Source organism: Prunus avium, chromosome 2 (assembly GCF_965620075.1).
Source record: "Prunus avium chromosome 2, drPruAviu1.hap1.1, whole genome shotgun sequence".
NCBI lineage: Eukaryota > Viridiplantae > Streptophyta > Magnoliopsida > Rosales > Rosaceae > Prunus > Prunus avium.
This window is the reverse complement of record NC_142285.1, coordinates 27,747,248-27,762,623: the sequence shown is the minus strand read 5'-3', so window position 1 is coordinate 27,762,623 and position 15,376 is coordinate 27,747,248. Positions and strand designations below refer to the sequence as shown.

The following is a 15,376-nucleotide window of genomic DNA, read 5'->3' as shown; positions in this document are numbered from 1 at the left end:
CCCTGAAATTGACGCTGGCTTCTTGTGGTTAATAATTGTAATTTCACTTAAGATGAACACCACGTCTTAAGGGTTGCATAGTTTTTCAAAGGGTTTTCACAAAACTTAATGAGTCTTTCATGTTCATATTTGATCCGAACGTCCGGACGGGTTGCATGTTAGATATACGTTCTGTGTTAGAGGTTCCCAGTAGAATATAAATTAGAAAAACCTAACCTTCAAAGTGGCATGTGTAGATCATAAGTAATTGGTAAAAATTCATAGGATTGCTAGGTGACGGTGAAACCCTAGTGCTTTTATAAATTGGTTTTTAAAACTTGCTTTTCTTCAATTTCCCAACTTTCCGATTTCTTTTATTGTTAAGTTAATCTTTTCAAATTCATAAATTTCAAATCTTTGATAAAATCTATTTTAACCATTAACTAAGAGTTAGTTTAATTACAAATTAGTCAAACAATCTTTGGGGACAACAACCTTGCATGAACATTTATACTACAATTACCTTGTATTCTTGCAAGTATTTTAAGTGATTTTAACCCTCTTTGCGCAGGTACTAAAAATCCTATCAATGATCTCATATCAAATCATGGTGACTGGTAGAACTCTTGATGTACGCAAATGTCCAGATGCCTTGCAGACAGTATAGTTGTATTCATTCAATTCGAAGTAGAGCAAAAAGGATTAGGTGGTATGGTTAGATTGTCACCTTCTCTTTCTAACATTTGAACTACAACTTTCATTGGAGGACGATCTATTGGGTGCCATTGGACGCACCACAGACCCACAATGGCAAGTTTCTATTGGGTGCCAAAACTATACACATCTGACTTGTAGGACACGTTACCGAAGTTCCTAGAGAACACTTCGGGTGCAATGTAGCCCACGGTCCCCCTGACGGTTGTCATGGATATTGCGCTTTGATCCCTTGCGCATAACTTGGCTAGACCAAAATCAGAAATTTTCGGAGTGAAATTCTGGTCTAGCAAAATGTTATGGGGTTTGATGTCGAAATGGAGGATTCGGTGGTCACACCCTTAGTGAAGATACTCAATTCCTTTGGCTATACCTAAAGCAATATCTTGCAACTTATCCCAACCAAGGAAAGAATTTTTATTGTCTGCTGATGATAAAAAGTTTTGTAATGAGCCATTTGGTAAGAATTCATACACAAGAGCTCGTCTAAACCCATCTGCACAAAAGCCAACCAAGCGAACCACATTGACATGGTGCACGGGACCCATTGTTCCCATTTCATTTGTAAAATCTTCTCCATTATTTTCATTTGAATTGTTGAGGATTTTGACAGCAACAAGGAATTCAGAGGAAAGCTTCCCTTTAAAAACTGTTCCATAGGCCCCTTGCCCCAACTTGTCCTTGAATTGATTTGTTATCCTCTTAATATCAGCATAGGAATATCTGCTTGGCTTCTGTGCTATGTAATCTTCCAAAAATCTTTCAATTCTCAACTGATTTGTTTTCTCTGTTTTGTTGGAGCTGTAGGCATGGCACATGATGAGAGCCCCCATTGCTATAAGAGCCACAGAAACTGTGCAAATAACTGCAGAAAGGGATGAGAAAAAACCTAACCTAATTATATTTGATTCAGATTTATAGTCCATCAACACAAGTATTTTAATTTATGGACAACTCACCTGATATCTTTATGTGTGCCCCTCTACGGTTACTCTCTGTAAAAGTTGTTATTTAAGTTAATAAAGTACTTTTGCTATCAAACCAATATAATTCTGAGTCCTGACTAATCGGATCGAATGACTGAAAATAAATAATATTAGCTTTCAAAGTACTGCAACAAAGCCAAGTTTAGTTAAATGATACCTTCAGGGAAATCGAAACATTCGCTTTCTGCAGTCTGAACATGTGCAAGACTATATTCACTAATCTTTGATCTACATGCCTTGCCCATCTCTTTGCAATGTCGACATGATGGTTTGGACCAATGCAACTTCATAATTTTGTTCATTGCCAAGATCGGTGATATGTCTGGAATTGATGTATAGTCATGCAGCTTGGTACAAGACTCTAGGGACATTCTATCAATAGAACATTGAGCGTTGACAGCATATGTCTGGTTTTGAGGATTGTCATAGTGGTAAGGTCCCAGTTCCATCCCACAAAAACCGATGTTGGATCTTTCTGGTGAATATGGACAACTGAATAGCGTATAATTATAGTTATCTGGCACAAATTGTAAGGGAGAAGAAGATAAACTGAAGTAAAAAATATCTGGTCGAAATGAAGATGGCACAAGGTAATCATTGTGGTAATATATTTCAATCTCCTGAGATGTGTACTTAATCTTTTCAACGAAGAGGTTGTTAGACGAAGATGGCATCTCGAGCACAGTCTGGTTGTCGTTAGTGCATGATAGATCAAAGCCATGGTAACCGCAATGGATTGACTGCTTACCTTTAAGTCAAAATGGGAATATGATGGCTGGGCCGTCCGGTTTACATCTTGCTTCTCTGCAAATTTCAAGGCCTACTCCGCCATGGACTGCATCGACATCTACTACTATGAGCAACCAGCATAAGAAATTGATCAGAAGCATTATTCTAACAAAAAAATGGCTTGCAGCATTCCGGTCTCTTGCTAAGTTATTAATTGATTGTATACGACAGATATGGATAAGATTTAAGCATTAATATCGTCTACACATATATATAGCATGATTGGTTTTATGATGGATGAGTCTCCAGCATAGTAGCCGACAATGGGAAGTGTAATCCCTGCAGCACTTTCATTATGTGCTGGCAGAAAAAGTTGACAAATTTGGGAGAGCAAAGTTGATTGGCAGAAAAAGTGGGAAAGCAAAATTGATTGGCAGAAAATGTGGGAAATCAAAGTTGATAGGCAGACAAAATTGATTGGCAGCACTTTCGTTATGTGCATGTGGCTTTTGTCCTTTGAAGAAACGCAGAGTTTTATTGTTGAGCTGTTTAAGAGAACTAGAGGAAGGCAAACCCAGAGAAAAGAAGAGAAGTGAGGCAGAGAGCAGAGAAGAAAAGGAGATGCTGCTGTAGGAGAAGAAATAAAATTCCAGTTGTTTTCTTCTTCATTTCGTGCTGCACAAGAGCTTTGTTCTAGATACACCATTCTTATTTGCCTCTCTTTTATTCTCTCTTGTATTTCTGAGTGTGAATTTGCCTTCAGGGGCTCCAAATGGTCATTTCTGAAGTCACTCCTTTCTAATTTGCCATAGCCACATACATAACTTAATTATTCTTTGTCCTCTTCCATAATTTTGATAAATTTCAATTGGATTGGAAGTCTCTTACTTCATCCTAATATTCTCTCTCACTATGTCTAGAGGAAGTCTCCTATTTGCTGCACACATAGTAGTTCTCGTTCTCCTTGTTCCTCCTTCCTTCTGTTTCCAAACATCCACCCTGGAAGATAGTACCCTTTCTTGTGGCAATATATACATAAGGTCTCCATTCTGTTTAAAGGAAGACCTTCTAAACTGTGGCGACAACACTTTTGAGCTATATTGTGAGGAAAATGTTACAGTAATACGCTTGTATTCGGGAAAGTATTACGTAAAGGCGATCAATTACAGTGACTGGACAATCCGAGTTGTCGATGCTGGTGTTCACAAGAAAGACAACTACTTCTCCAACCCACGTTACTCTTTAACCTCCTTCAACCTTAGTGATAGAAATCCTTTCGTCTATGGTCGATATACTGACACATCTATTCAAGAACTGCATAGTCTAGCGATACGTGAAGTGCCTATAATTTTTATCAGCTGTGCAAATCCAATCCATTCTCCTCGCCTTGTTGATACAGCTCCGTGCATCAACTACAATTCTGCCAATTCTTCTTTGTCCAGTACTTTAAGAATGTTTTCTTATGTCATGATTGGCTTGAATGGCTCCATAAGTCCATTCGATTTGGGGGAGTCCTGCAAAATAACAAAAATGGTTGTGGTGTCACCTTCAACATCTACAGATCTGCACCAGAACTTGTCCTGTGAAGGTATATATAATGAAATAGCTCGCGGCTTTGAGCTCTCATGGTTTAACGGTGCATGTTACTTAAAATGTGGAATGGATAAGGAGAACTGCACGCTCGACAACATGAGTAAAACCAAGTGCCCTTCAATAACCAAAGGTACTATAGTGCATCTGTTAATGATTTCACTTATTCAATAATGCTAGCTAGAGTCAACATATTTGTTCTCTCTCCTCCAGATGATGTCAGTAATATGCAGCGCTGTTAAATATCTTCTTCACCACCCACCAAGCCTTATTTATTCATTTGACCACTGTTTTTTTTTTTTTTTTTGGAGAAAAGAGGGATAGTATTATTGATTGATGGAGGGAATAAGTAACAGTACCAAAAAAATAAGACCATGTCGTCGGACTAACTGAGTAGTCTTACCCGTTCAACCGCAAAGCGGGGGCAGGAACCAAACCACTAATAGAGTATCCCATGTAGAAAAATTACATGTTACATTCCTCAAATAGGAGGTCACTAATAAAGTCTGGAGGTTCCTCAAACAAAGTAATGGTAGAACATTCCTCAAATAAGAGGTCACTAATAAAGTCTGGAGGTTCCTTGAACAAAGTAATGGTAGAACCCACCCATTTAACTTTAATTCTTCATATTTGGTTAATTTCCTTAGTTGTCAATTTCTCCCTTGATTGTATTTTTGAGTTTTATAGGTTACCATTCTTAGTTTCATTGTCTTGTATATCGAGCTTTGCCATTTTAAATAAACACAGAATCATGACCGAATTATTCCGCATTAACATGGTATCAGAGCATGCTCTCTATCTTGGTTAATCCCGTGAGAAAGATAAGAATGTGATGGATATGAAACTTTACACATTGACAAGATTTTGTTGTCAAATAACATTTCATGCTGTTTTCATGTGTAGAGATTGCAGTCATCTACTATAGATATATTATGTTAGAGATACTGATCAAAGGAATAGGAAAAGAGTTTTTATCAACTAAGTACGGGAGGCTAGTTTATGGTGTTTTCACTACAAATAATTTGGCGGTCAAAAGGAGACTATATACAAAATATGAAGATCTTATTTTCTTTTGCAATGCAGAACATTTGCACAAGAAGATCTTACAGTTCATACGCTCTATACCAGGCAAAGTATGGGAGATCTTACAGTTCATATACTATGCAACAGGCAAAGTAGCTGACTCTCTAATCCAACTTACATATAATTCAAAGTATACTTAATTGAATTATGAATTTATGATCGAGTTTTTCACTTGTGTCGCAGAATGGGTATCCCAGTTATATGTATTTGCGCTCACCAACAAGTGCTACAGTGATGTCCCCCTTTATCTGCTTCCATTAAGCTGTGTAATCTCTTACCTAGGTAATGTGAACTGCTTGAAATCAGTTACTGTGTAGCATTTTGCAGTTTTAGCTATTGGTAACTGAAGAATAAAAGCATTTTGGTTTTTTTATTTTCAATATTTGGTTTTTAAGTTAAAGAGATAGAGAGACAAAATGAGAAAGAAAGGAGGAGAGAGACAATCTTTGGTTTTTATTTTATTTTCAATATTTGGTTTTTAAGTCCACTTTTTGTGAACTGCGCAGGAATATTGCACACAGTCATATGCGTGTTTGGCTTTCCCTGTGCAACTGCATTAATAATATACAAATGGAAAAGGAGGCACTTGTCAATGCATGACAATATAGAGGACTTTTTGCAGAACAATAAGCTCGTGCCGGTAAGGTACTCTTACTCAAACATAAAAAAGATGGCCAAAGGCTTCAAGGAAAAATTGGGTGAAGGAGGCTATGGCTCTGTATACAAGGCAAAGCTTCGTAGCGGTCACCTTGTTGCCATCAAGATGTTGGGTAAGTCCAAAGCTAATGGGCAAGACTTCATCAATGAAGTTGCAACCATTGGAAGGATTCACCATGTTAACGTGGTGCAACTAATTGGCTTTTGTGTTGAGGGTTCAAAGCGTGCTCTCGTATACGATTTCATGCCTAATGGATCTCTTGATAAATACTTATTTTCTCAACAGGGAGTTATCTCTTTGAATTGTGAGAAAATGTTTGAAATTGCGCTTGGAGTGGCTCGTGGTATTGAATATCTGCACAGAGGATGTGAAATGCAAATTCTGCACTTTGACATCAAACCTCATAACATTCTTCTTGACGAGAATTTTCTTCCCAAGGTGTCTGATTTTGGATTAGCAAGGCTATGCCCGCTCGATAATAGCATTGTATCTTTAACAGCAGCAAGAGGAACTCTCGGATACATAGCACCAGAGTTATTCTATAAAAATATTGGAGGTATTTCATACAAAGCTGATGTCTATAGTTTTGGAATGCTGTTGATGGAAATGGCTGGCAGAAGAAAGAATTTAAATGCAACCATAGAGAAGTCAAGCCAAATATACTTTCCAACATGGGTTTTTGACCAATTGAGTGAAGGAAAGGACATAAAAGTTGGAGACGCCACAGAGGAGGAAGAGAAGATCATAAAGAAGATGATCATTGTGGCATTGTGGTGCATACAAATGAAGCCTAGTGACCGTCCTTCTATGAATAAAGTAGTTGAGATGCTTGAAGGAGAAATTGAGAGCCTTGAAATGCCTCCAAAGCCTTTTTTGTATCCACAACAAATGCCAGAAGTGGTTCCTGGGGACAATTCAAGTACCACAAGTGCATCAACAGTTACAAATTCTACAGAAATTGTTTTGATTGCTGATGCGAATCAAACAATGTAATATATAGCAATCTTGATGTGCAAGGGAGATTACGTAATGAATAAGCACAATTAGACTTCTGTTTGCTGCCTTTGTTTACTACATTTGGAAGGAAATAAATTGTAGGATTTTCAAACGCTTCTTGCCCCGTTGTTGTAACACTCAAATTGTAGGATTTTCAGTAATTGCAAAATTCTATTAGGTATGATGTGCTCTATAGAGTGTTTAAAACCTCCTAACTCCTATCTTGTTGCAGATTGGAAGATCCCTATGAGCTAATTGCTATTAGGGTTTGTTGTATTGTTAGCTTGGGATTGTCTTCAATTGGTAGGACTACCCCTGTAGGTATTTGCACTAAGGGATTTGCCCTCCTTTTTGTTAATACGTTCATTTAATTACAAAAAGAATAAATTAAAAAACAAGTCCATTTATTCTATCAAGTGCTTTCACAATTCTACACTCAAAGAAAACACTTTGAAGCTAGAATTACATTTAGATATGTGCAAGTAGCAGCTTCCCCAAGATATTGCAAATGGGGCAGCTGATTCACAATGGAATTCATACAAATATTTTCTTACCCCCTACACCACTAAAGTTTGTCCACCTTCCCATCAAGCTAATTCGAACTACAATAGTATATGTATAATCTAAAATGAAAAAGTTACAAGCTCAAATCAAATTGTATTCATGCCTTCAAACACATTCATGAGAAACATGATAGAAGTAGCTCCCCTTTGCTGAAGGTCTGTCAGCTTAAGGATCTTCAAGTTCTTCATCCTTATCTTCTGCCCAAACATTCAAAATCAATTGATCCCTGCAAAATAGGAAACTTAATTGGAGGCTCACAGAATTCATTAGAAATCTACTTGCTAAAAGAGAACCCTCATTTAATTTGAACAAAGATGTAACAAAATAATTAATGTTACTCTACATAATAGAATTAGCACAGATTTTAAAGGAAACATAAATTTCACAAAGCAGCATTTGTGCAATAGTTCAATCACCTGAGTTGTGTTCTTAATCTTTCGGTGGGAACTCATATTGGTAAGATATTTCAATCTCCTGAGATGTGTACTTAATCTTTTCAACGAAGAGGATGACGATGGCATCTCAAGCAGAGTCTCATTTCGTTAGTGCATGACAGATCAAAGCCATGATAACCGCAATGGATTGACTGCTTACCTTTAAGTCAAAATGGGAATCGGATGCACTGCATGCACTGCATCTGCATCTACTCTGCCATGCACTGCATCTGCATCTACTCTGCCATGCACTGCATCTGCATCTACTACTATGAGCAACCGGCATAAGAAGTTGACCAGAAGCATTATTTCTGATGAAAAAACAGCTTGCAACATTTTGGTCTCTTGCTAAGTTATTATCTATTGTATATAAGAAAGATATATACGGATAAGATTTTGCATTATACCGTTTGCGTGCACACACACACATTTATATATGGATTTTTAGCCGTTTTGCCGCCTGAACTATAAGGCAATTAGAACTTACCCCCCTGAATTATTTCATCTGCCAATTTAGTCCTTCTATTTGTTTAAAATAGTCAATATGGGACCTGTCGTTAGATTTCTGGATATTTCATCCATATTTCCGTCTAAATGGACACATGAGTTGCATGTGCTTTGATGGTAATGTGGATGTCCTCAGAAAACTAACGACAGGTCCCATATGGGCTATTTTAAACGAATACAAAGACTAATTCGGCAGACGAATTAATTCAAGGGGGGTAAGTTTGAATTGCCTCTTATAGTTTAGGGTGCAAAACAGCACTTACCCTTTATATATATATGATTGTATTTGACCTACGAGAGATAAAAAATTTGAACTTGAGACCTCTTTCAACATTGAAAATATATAAATATCAGTAAGCTGACAACTAGTTGGTAAAATGCCTTCACTATTTTCATTAAGGATTAATGCTGAATTTTTTTTGTCTTTTGGGTTGCTTTTGGTTGACTAATCAGCTTATCCAAATGGCCATATCTAATTAATATGTCCTCTTCCTTAATTTCGATAAATTCCTATTGGATTGAATGCCTCTTCCCTTCCTCCTAATATTCTCTCTCACCATGTCTAGAGGAAGTCTCCTATTTGTTGCACACATAGCCCTTCTTCTTCTTGTTCCTCCTATGTTATATTTCCAAACATCCACCGTTGAAGATAGTACCCTTTCTTGTGCCAATATAAACATAAAGTCTCCATTTCACTTAAAAGAAGGCCCTCAAAACTGTAGCCGCAACGCTTTTAAGCTATATTGTGAGAAAAATGTTACAATAATATGCTTGTATCGATTAAAATATTACGTAAAGGCGATCAATTACAGTGACTGGACAATCCGAGTTGTGGATGTTGGTGTTCAGAAGAAAGAAAACTACTTCTCCAACCCACTTTACTCTTTAACCTCCTACAACTATACTGATGATGGAGATCCTTTTTTCCCTGGTCGTTATTATAGTTACAAATATATTCAAGAACATAGTCTAGCGATACGTGAAGTGCCTATAATTTTATCAGTTGAGCAAATCCAATGCATTCTCCTCGCTTTGTTGATATAGCTCCATGCCTCAACAAGAGCATGTTGAGTTGTATTCTAGCTAGTATTCTTTTAGCTTTCCTTGCCAACTTTGTAATAGGACATGTAATGTATTTCCCAAGCTCAAGGTTATTAGACTAGGTTAAATTGTTATCTAGTTGTTCTCCAGTGGCTTTGATCATCAATGGCTCAACATAATCAAGGGATGCCAAAGGTAAATTCTGCATTACATTCATTAGATTGCATTATGTTATGACTAGTCATCTTTCATGTGTTTGACTAGTCATCGTTTGTGCTTAATGAGTTCTGCCAGCTCATTTCGTTTTCCAGCTGGGTCCTAACAAATTTTATCTTATTCTTTGATATTCTTCTACTACCATCCATCTGTTTCAGACCTAGGAATTTTGGGTAAATGGTCCCTTCATTCCTTTTGGAGCCGTCACTTTAGGAAAGGTGTTTTTAAGAGGTTGTGAGTTTCTCCTCCTTTGCTCTCATTTCCCTTGGAGTGATTTCTCCATCTTTTCATAAATGAGTTTTTCAAATTGATTTTGAAAACTGCTTTGAAAGATGAAATCTGCATCTAGCTAAATCAAACAAATTCTCATAGATCTAGGTCAGATTCTAGATTGATTTCTTAAAGAATATGGTTTCTTTAAGAAATTGATTATTTCATTTTGAATCCAAATTTCTTATTCTTGTTTGGAGTTGAGCTGTGTGAGTTGGTGCCGTGGGATGAACGAGCTGAGGAGTAAGCTGTCATTGCCATGAAGAACTAGCTGCAAGCTTTGCTAAGTTTGGAAAAGAAGATTGCATGGAGGAGGTATACCTCATTTTCTAAATTGTCTGCCGCGCAAATCTCACGGCCTGGAGTTCCGGGCCGAGGGGATGTGCGTTGACACGCGGTTTCCTGCTTTTGGGTGCGGTGCGGTTGTGCGCGGGCGTGCCAGCACGGTCTACCGTGCGTCGATGTGTTGATGAGTGTTGGATGGATAAGTGGTGCGCCTGTTTGAACTGTCTTCCTAATCAAACGATTATAGCCGAGAGAGGAACTGGTCTCGGTTGTTAGGTTCACGGCATGAACTACAAGGCTGTTGAGTGATGGTGTTGGTGGTGGGTTTTGGGAGGTGCTCCGGCGCGCTGCTCAGGGAGCGACGGTCGTGTGATATATGGGGTGAGTGAACGAACAACAAGGATGGTGCTCCGGCGCCTTGAAAATCAAGGGTCGTATGATATATTGATGAATGGATTTTCCTTACAATCTAACACTACTCCTAGGAAAGCAAGTAAAGATATTGAAAGTGCATTACAGGAAAAAATAAGTTGCTCCGTGGGATGCTTTGTTTTGGTGTTGAACCCTTTGAATGTAGCTCGAGTCTTGTATTTATAGAAAGAGTCTCTGGAGGAGTAATCGAGGCTAAAAATCTGCATGGTGGAGCTAGATTGGAGCAAGTGGGCAGTCCAATCGACATTTGGGATCGTGGAGTATGGTGGTGTGACCCCAGAAATCCCTGTGAATCTCGGCCGCCGCTCTTGATCGTGGGTTCTGAGCTTCTGGCCGTGGAGACGCATTTATGGCCTGGATAGCTGGTGAACCAATATCTCAGGCTGTCAGAATTCTTGTGAGAATGTCCACGTCTAATCACTCTGATCCTCATCACCAAATCCTGACTTCAGTCACTTCCCACCTTCCCTCATGCATTAAATGCTTCTTTGTGGCCAGTGGGTTTGCTGCATTAAACAGGCACTACTTCATTAAATGAAGACTAGGTCCCTGCTATCACGTGATGATCTGACTTTAATATTTCCGGCCGCGATTTTGTTCGGCCTCGGCCTGCGCTTGAGGCCGAGATGATCATGCCTTAGCATTTCTTCTTTTGTCTTTAGGAAGGCGAAGTACCCTGGCGAAACGTTGCGTTTCAGTTTTTACGAACAAGTGCCAGGGCCGAGATAAGGGGCTCCTTCGGCCATCTTATGGCCATGATTTATCAGGCACAAACATTGCCCCCACATCCCTGGATTCTTCGGCCTCGGCATGGGTAGGGGCCGAATGGATTCCAAGGGATGGACCCTTTGCATTCCTTTCTGAAGTGATTGACAACTGGGGCATTAAATGCGCAGGCCAGTCAGCGCATTTAATGCCTCAAGCACGTCGTGTAGGCCATTATTGCCCAGGGCGTCGCTTCGCTTTGTCAGAGGAAGCGACGGCCTCTGGGCTTTTGACACGTCGTTGCGCCTGTTGAGCGTGCTGACAGAACGTTACGTCCCTCGAGAGAGACACACCCTTTCGTTTCGAATTCTAGCGCCAATATAAAAACCCAGACTTCCTTGCTTTCTCCTTACACTTTCAGAATCCTCAGACGCCCAAGCTTTGTCAAAAAACCCATTTCTCCAACCTTCAAAACCCATCAAACTTTCGCACCTCCAAGGTTACCAGAGAATCCCTCGTGAGCTCGCGATTTTCCAGAACCTACAGACCTTATTCCTTTTCTTTTAAGCTTTTCCTCCAGTGTTCCTTGCGTTCATTACCCTTTTTTCGCATTTCCCCTTTAAACACTCATTTTAAGCCTGCTCTAATGGCCTCCAATACCCCCACATCTGTTGAAGTTCGGTCCCAAACCTTCCAAACTGAATTCGAGGCTATTTGCCGAGATATTCAGGGCTCGATCCTCCCTAACATCATCACGCCCTGGGCTGATGACGATGGTGCCCCCACTGATTCCTGCGTTCTCGGCCCCTCCATTAATGGCGGAATGCCAGAGAGACTTGTGGCCCATCTGAAGAACAATCTGGTGGATCTTTCGGCTTTAGACCGGGGAGACTTCCAGGACTGGAATGTCCTCAGGCCGCAGCAACAGTGGCCAACCGTGACCCCAGACTGGGAAAAATGGCTGCCGAGGATGGAGCACTTCTTCGGTCAGCAATGGAAAGATCAAGGCATCTACCACTTGATCAAGTTATTCGATCGGCCGCTCGTCATGGATCGGTCGCTCTTGGCCGCAGCCCTGTGCTTCTGGTCGTCGGCCACCAACACCATAAACTTTCGGTTCGGCATGATGACGCCGACCGTTCTAGACATGGCGGCCCTTTTCGGCCTGTCCCCCCTCGGCGTGGAAGTAAATGCTGCCCTTGTTGCTCCCGAGGTGGAAGGGAGCTTTAAGGCTACGTGGCCTACTCTTGCCAGAGTTGCTGGGAGCAAGGCGAAGAACATGCTCAACTACTCCAGTTTCTACAGCAACTTCGGCGTAGAAGACAGCGCTGAAGACGACGCCATTGCCCCTCTCGGCGAGGTTGAACACGCCGCGTTCTTGCTGTACTGGTTGTGCAAGTTCGTGTTTTGCACCCAGGCGAACAAGGTTACCCTGGAGTTCGCCCACTTGGCCGATTACCTAGCGCAGGGCTGTAGGTTAGCACTCGGCCCGTTCTTACTTGGCCACATCTACCGCACGCTTCATGACATCGTTACTAATGGGATGAAGCCGAAGCATGGTGGTCCACTGTGGGCCTTCCAGTTCTGGCTGCAGGCCTACTTCCCAGAGCTGAGGGGGGTGGCCGCTCCCTGAGACAACGAGCCGCTGGCCAACGCATTCGCTCGAGCCCCCAAGAAGCATAACGCCACGGCCTTCTGCTACAAATTCTTCTACGGCTTGGCCGAGAGAACTGGTACGCAGTTCCGAGTCTGCCTTGCTCGGCCGTTCCCTCTGTTCCTGACTCACGACCTCTCCGTCGTTCCTGATGTTGAGACGGAGAACGATCTAAAGGAGATCTGGGGCTCCTTCCTGGTTTCGCGCGACCTCCATTGCGGCCTGTCCAAGGCCGGGGCCGAGGTGTATCTGCCGAACTTCGTGGCACGGCAGTTCGGCCTAATCCAAACGGCCCCACTCCCCCCCTATCAACCAACCGGCTATCGTCCTGGAGGGCCGACGTCTCCCAGTAGCACGGTGTGGCTGAGATCACCTTCCAGCTCCAAAAGAGAATGACCTTCCTGACTCTGACGCCTTGATCGCGCCGTAATGCGTATGACGAGGATGGAAGGATCTGGTATGAGGAGTGTATCTCGGCCAGATTTATTCGGCCTGTTGAAGAGGCTATGAGGGCGGCCCTGACGAATGCAGATTGGGACCCTCTCACCCCCAAGGGCAGCAAAGTGAAGAAGGTATCAGCTGGGCCGCCTCGACCAAGTGCTCCGGCCGTGGCCGCCCCCAGGGTGACGGCCCCTCCCATGGCTAGATCAGCGGCCGTGGCCTCCACCGCGGCCCCATTTTCGACCGCGGCCCCAGCTCCCAGGCGACGCTTGTGGTGGGGGCACGAAAGACGCTGGCGCACAGGACCGTGCCGTCCTCTCTGCCAGCTCGACCGACCACTACTGCGGGTAAGCCTCGCCTAATTTTTCTATTTATCATTTATTCTTCACTGGCCTTTTCAAACCAGTTCTGCCTCTGGTCATCTCACTCTTGTCTCTTTTCCTTGTATACGCAGCCTCGGGTCGCAAGAGGAGTTGAGAGACGTCGGGTACTGAGGCCGCACCGGCCCAAAGTGCCGCGGCCGAAATGGCTGCCCCGCAGCGGCCGAGGAAGAGGACCCTTTTTACCTCCTCGGAGGGCAGAGGTGAGGAGGAGACTCCGCCTGTGATCGTGAGTGAGGCCCCCCCCTGCGACTGTAAGTACCACTCCCTGGCATCCTTTTTCCCTTTTTGCGCATTCTGGTAATCTGGTTCTTTCCTCAGGACGTGGCAAGAGTCGAGGAAGAGGCTACGGTCGAGGTGCCATTTGTAAAGGAAGCGGCCGCTGCCCACATGGTGGTCGAGGAGGTGGGAGCCGCAGAGGCGATGGTTGAGGAGGCGGCCACCGCCGAAGAAGTGGCTGAGGCGCTGGATGCTGAGATTGCGCCCGCAGACGTGCCGCCTGCCGAGGAGACTGCAGAAGGGGTGACCGGAGAGATTGCCGAGGAAGTCACCGAAAAGGCCACCGAGGGAGCCACCGAAGAGGTCGGCGATGAGGGCGGCGAGGAGGCCGATGAAGAGGCCGCTGAGGAAGCAACCGACGAGGCCGCCGAAGAGCCTGCTGTGGACGTGCCAAGTGGGCCTTTGCCGTCCACCCCTCGTCGCCCAAGCGGCATCTCCTTTCGCTCGGTAAGAATCCGCCTTCAATATACTTGGCTTTATTGTTCTCTTTCGATCTGTTCTACACTTCTGACCGAACTTTTGTCTCTAGCCTCCCCAATCGTCACCGCCGCTGGCCATGGTTGCCGCGACCATGCCTCCTATGCTGTCGTTCCAGGACTCAACGGTCGTGGCCGGGCCAGTGACGACTAGGGCCACGGTCGTGAGTGTGCCGAGACTCCTGCGGACTACTTCGGAGGTGATGACCGACCTTTCGCTCCCCGTGAGTATTCGACCTCTTTTTTGTTTATCCCTTTATGTCTTAGTTAATTATCTCTTACCCCTTCTCCCTCTTATGTTTAGGAGGCCACCTCCTCCGATGATCTTGAGGAGCTATACGCCAGCCTCCATGAGGAAGGGGGAAGCTCGGCCTCGGCTCCCTTGGACGAGGACTCCAAGACCGTTATTGAACGGCTCCGGGAGTTCCTTCTCCTTGATGTTCGGCAAATGACCGCCGCTGGGGCGATTACGGAGTTTAGGTCCTACTTGGATACGGCCATGGCGCTCGGTCTGCTCGACTCGGCTCAACTAGATGAACTGCAAGCCCGTCTGGCCGAAGGCGAGGAGATGATCGGCCGGTATGCTGAAGCTGCCACGCGGATGGCCGAGGGGAGCTCGCTCGAGCAGGATCTGGAGATGATTAAAGAACAAGTTCAACCTGCAATGGCCCGACTGAAAGAAAATGACCTCGTCGTCCAACGAGAGAATGAAGAGCTTGCGTAGGTTGAGGCCCAGATTACCGAGCTCCAGGCTCGCCGAGATCTCATCCTCCAACGCCGAGATGGCGCGGTCGCAGCCGGGAGCGAGCTGAAATCCTCGGCCAAGCGAATCCTCAAAGCAGCGACTGAGACGAAGAAGGCCCTGGCCGAGCGGAAGCTGATTCGAGCGAGATGGCAGGCGGACATCAATGGTGGGGACATTGCTTGGAGAAGGATCACCTGCCTGATTTGGGGGAT

The 15,376-nt window shown here is 43.4% G+C and overlaps 1 protein-coding gene and 1 pseudogene across 3 annotated transcripts; one reads left to right on the top strand and one right to left on the bottom strand.

Moving 5' to 3' along the window:
* Positions 1 to 452: 452 nt before the first annotated feature.
* On the bottom strand, positions 453 to 2,745 carry LOC148296773 (LEAF RUST 10 DISEASE-RESISTANCE LOCUS RECEPTOR-LIKE PROTEIN KINASE-like 2.7; annotated as a pseudogene). The gene is made up of 3 exons (XR_015833657.1): positions 1,837 to 2,745; positions 1,653 to 1,688; positions 453 to 1,558 (listed from the first exon to the last, which is right to left on the bottom strand). The product of XR_015833657.1 is annotated as an LEAF RUST 10 DISEASE-RESISTANCE LOCUS RECEPTOR-LIKE PROTEIN KINASE-like 2.7 (transcript).
* Positions 2,746 to 2,944: 199 nt separating this feature from the next.
* LOC110771042 (rust resistance kinase Lr10-like) lies at positions 2,945 to 6,791 on the top strand. Of its 2 annotated transcripts, XM_088248301.1 has the most exons (4): positions 2,945 to 4,131; positions 5,082 to 5,168; positions 5,265 to 5,363; positions 5,588 to 6,791. In XM_088248301.1, exons 1-4 carry the CDS (start codon positions 3,321 to 3,323, stop codon positions 6,730 to 6,732), a joined length of 2,142 nt encoding a protein of 713 aa, XP_088104427.1. In that variant the 5' UTR covers positions 2,945 to 3,320; the 3' UTR covers positions 6,733 to 6,791. The 2 variants fall into 2 exon arrangements, with proteins under 2 accessions (XP_088104427.1, XP_088104428.1); XM_088248302.1 differs by lacking the exon at positions 5,082 to 5,168.
* The last annotated feature ends 8,585 nt before the right edge of the window (positions 6,792 to 15,376 follow it).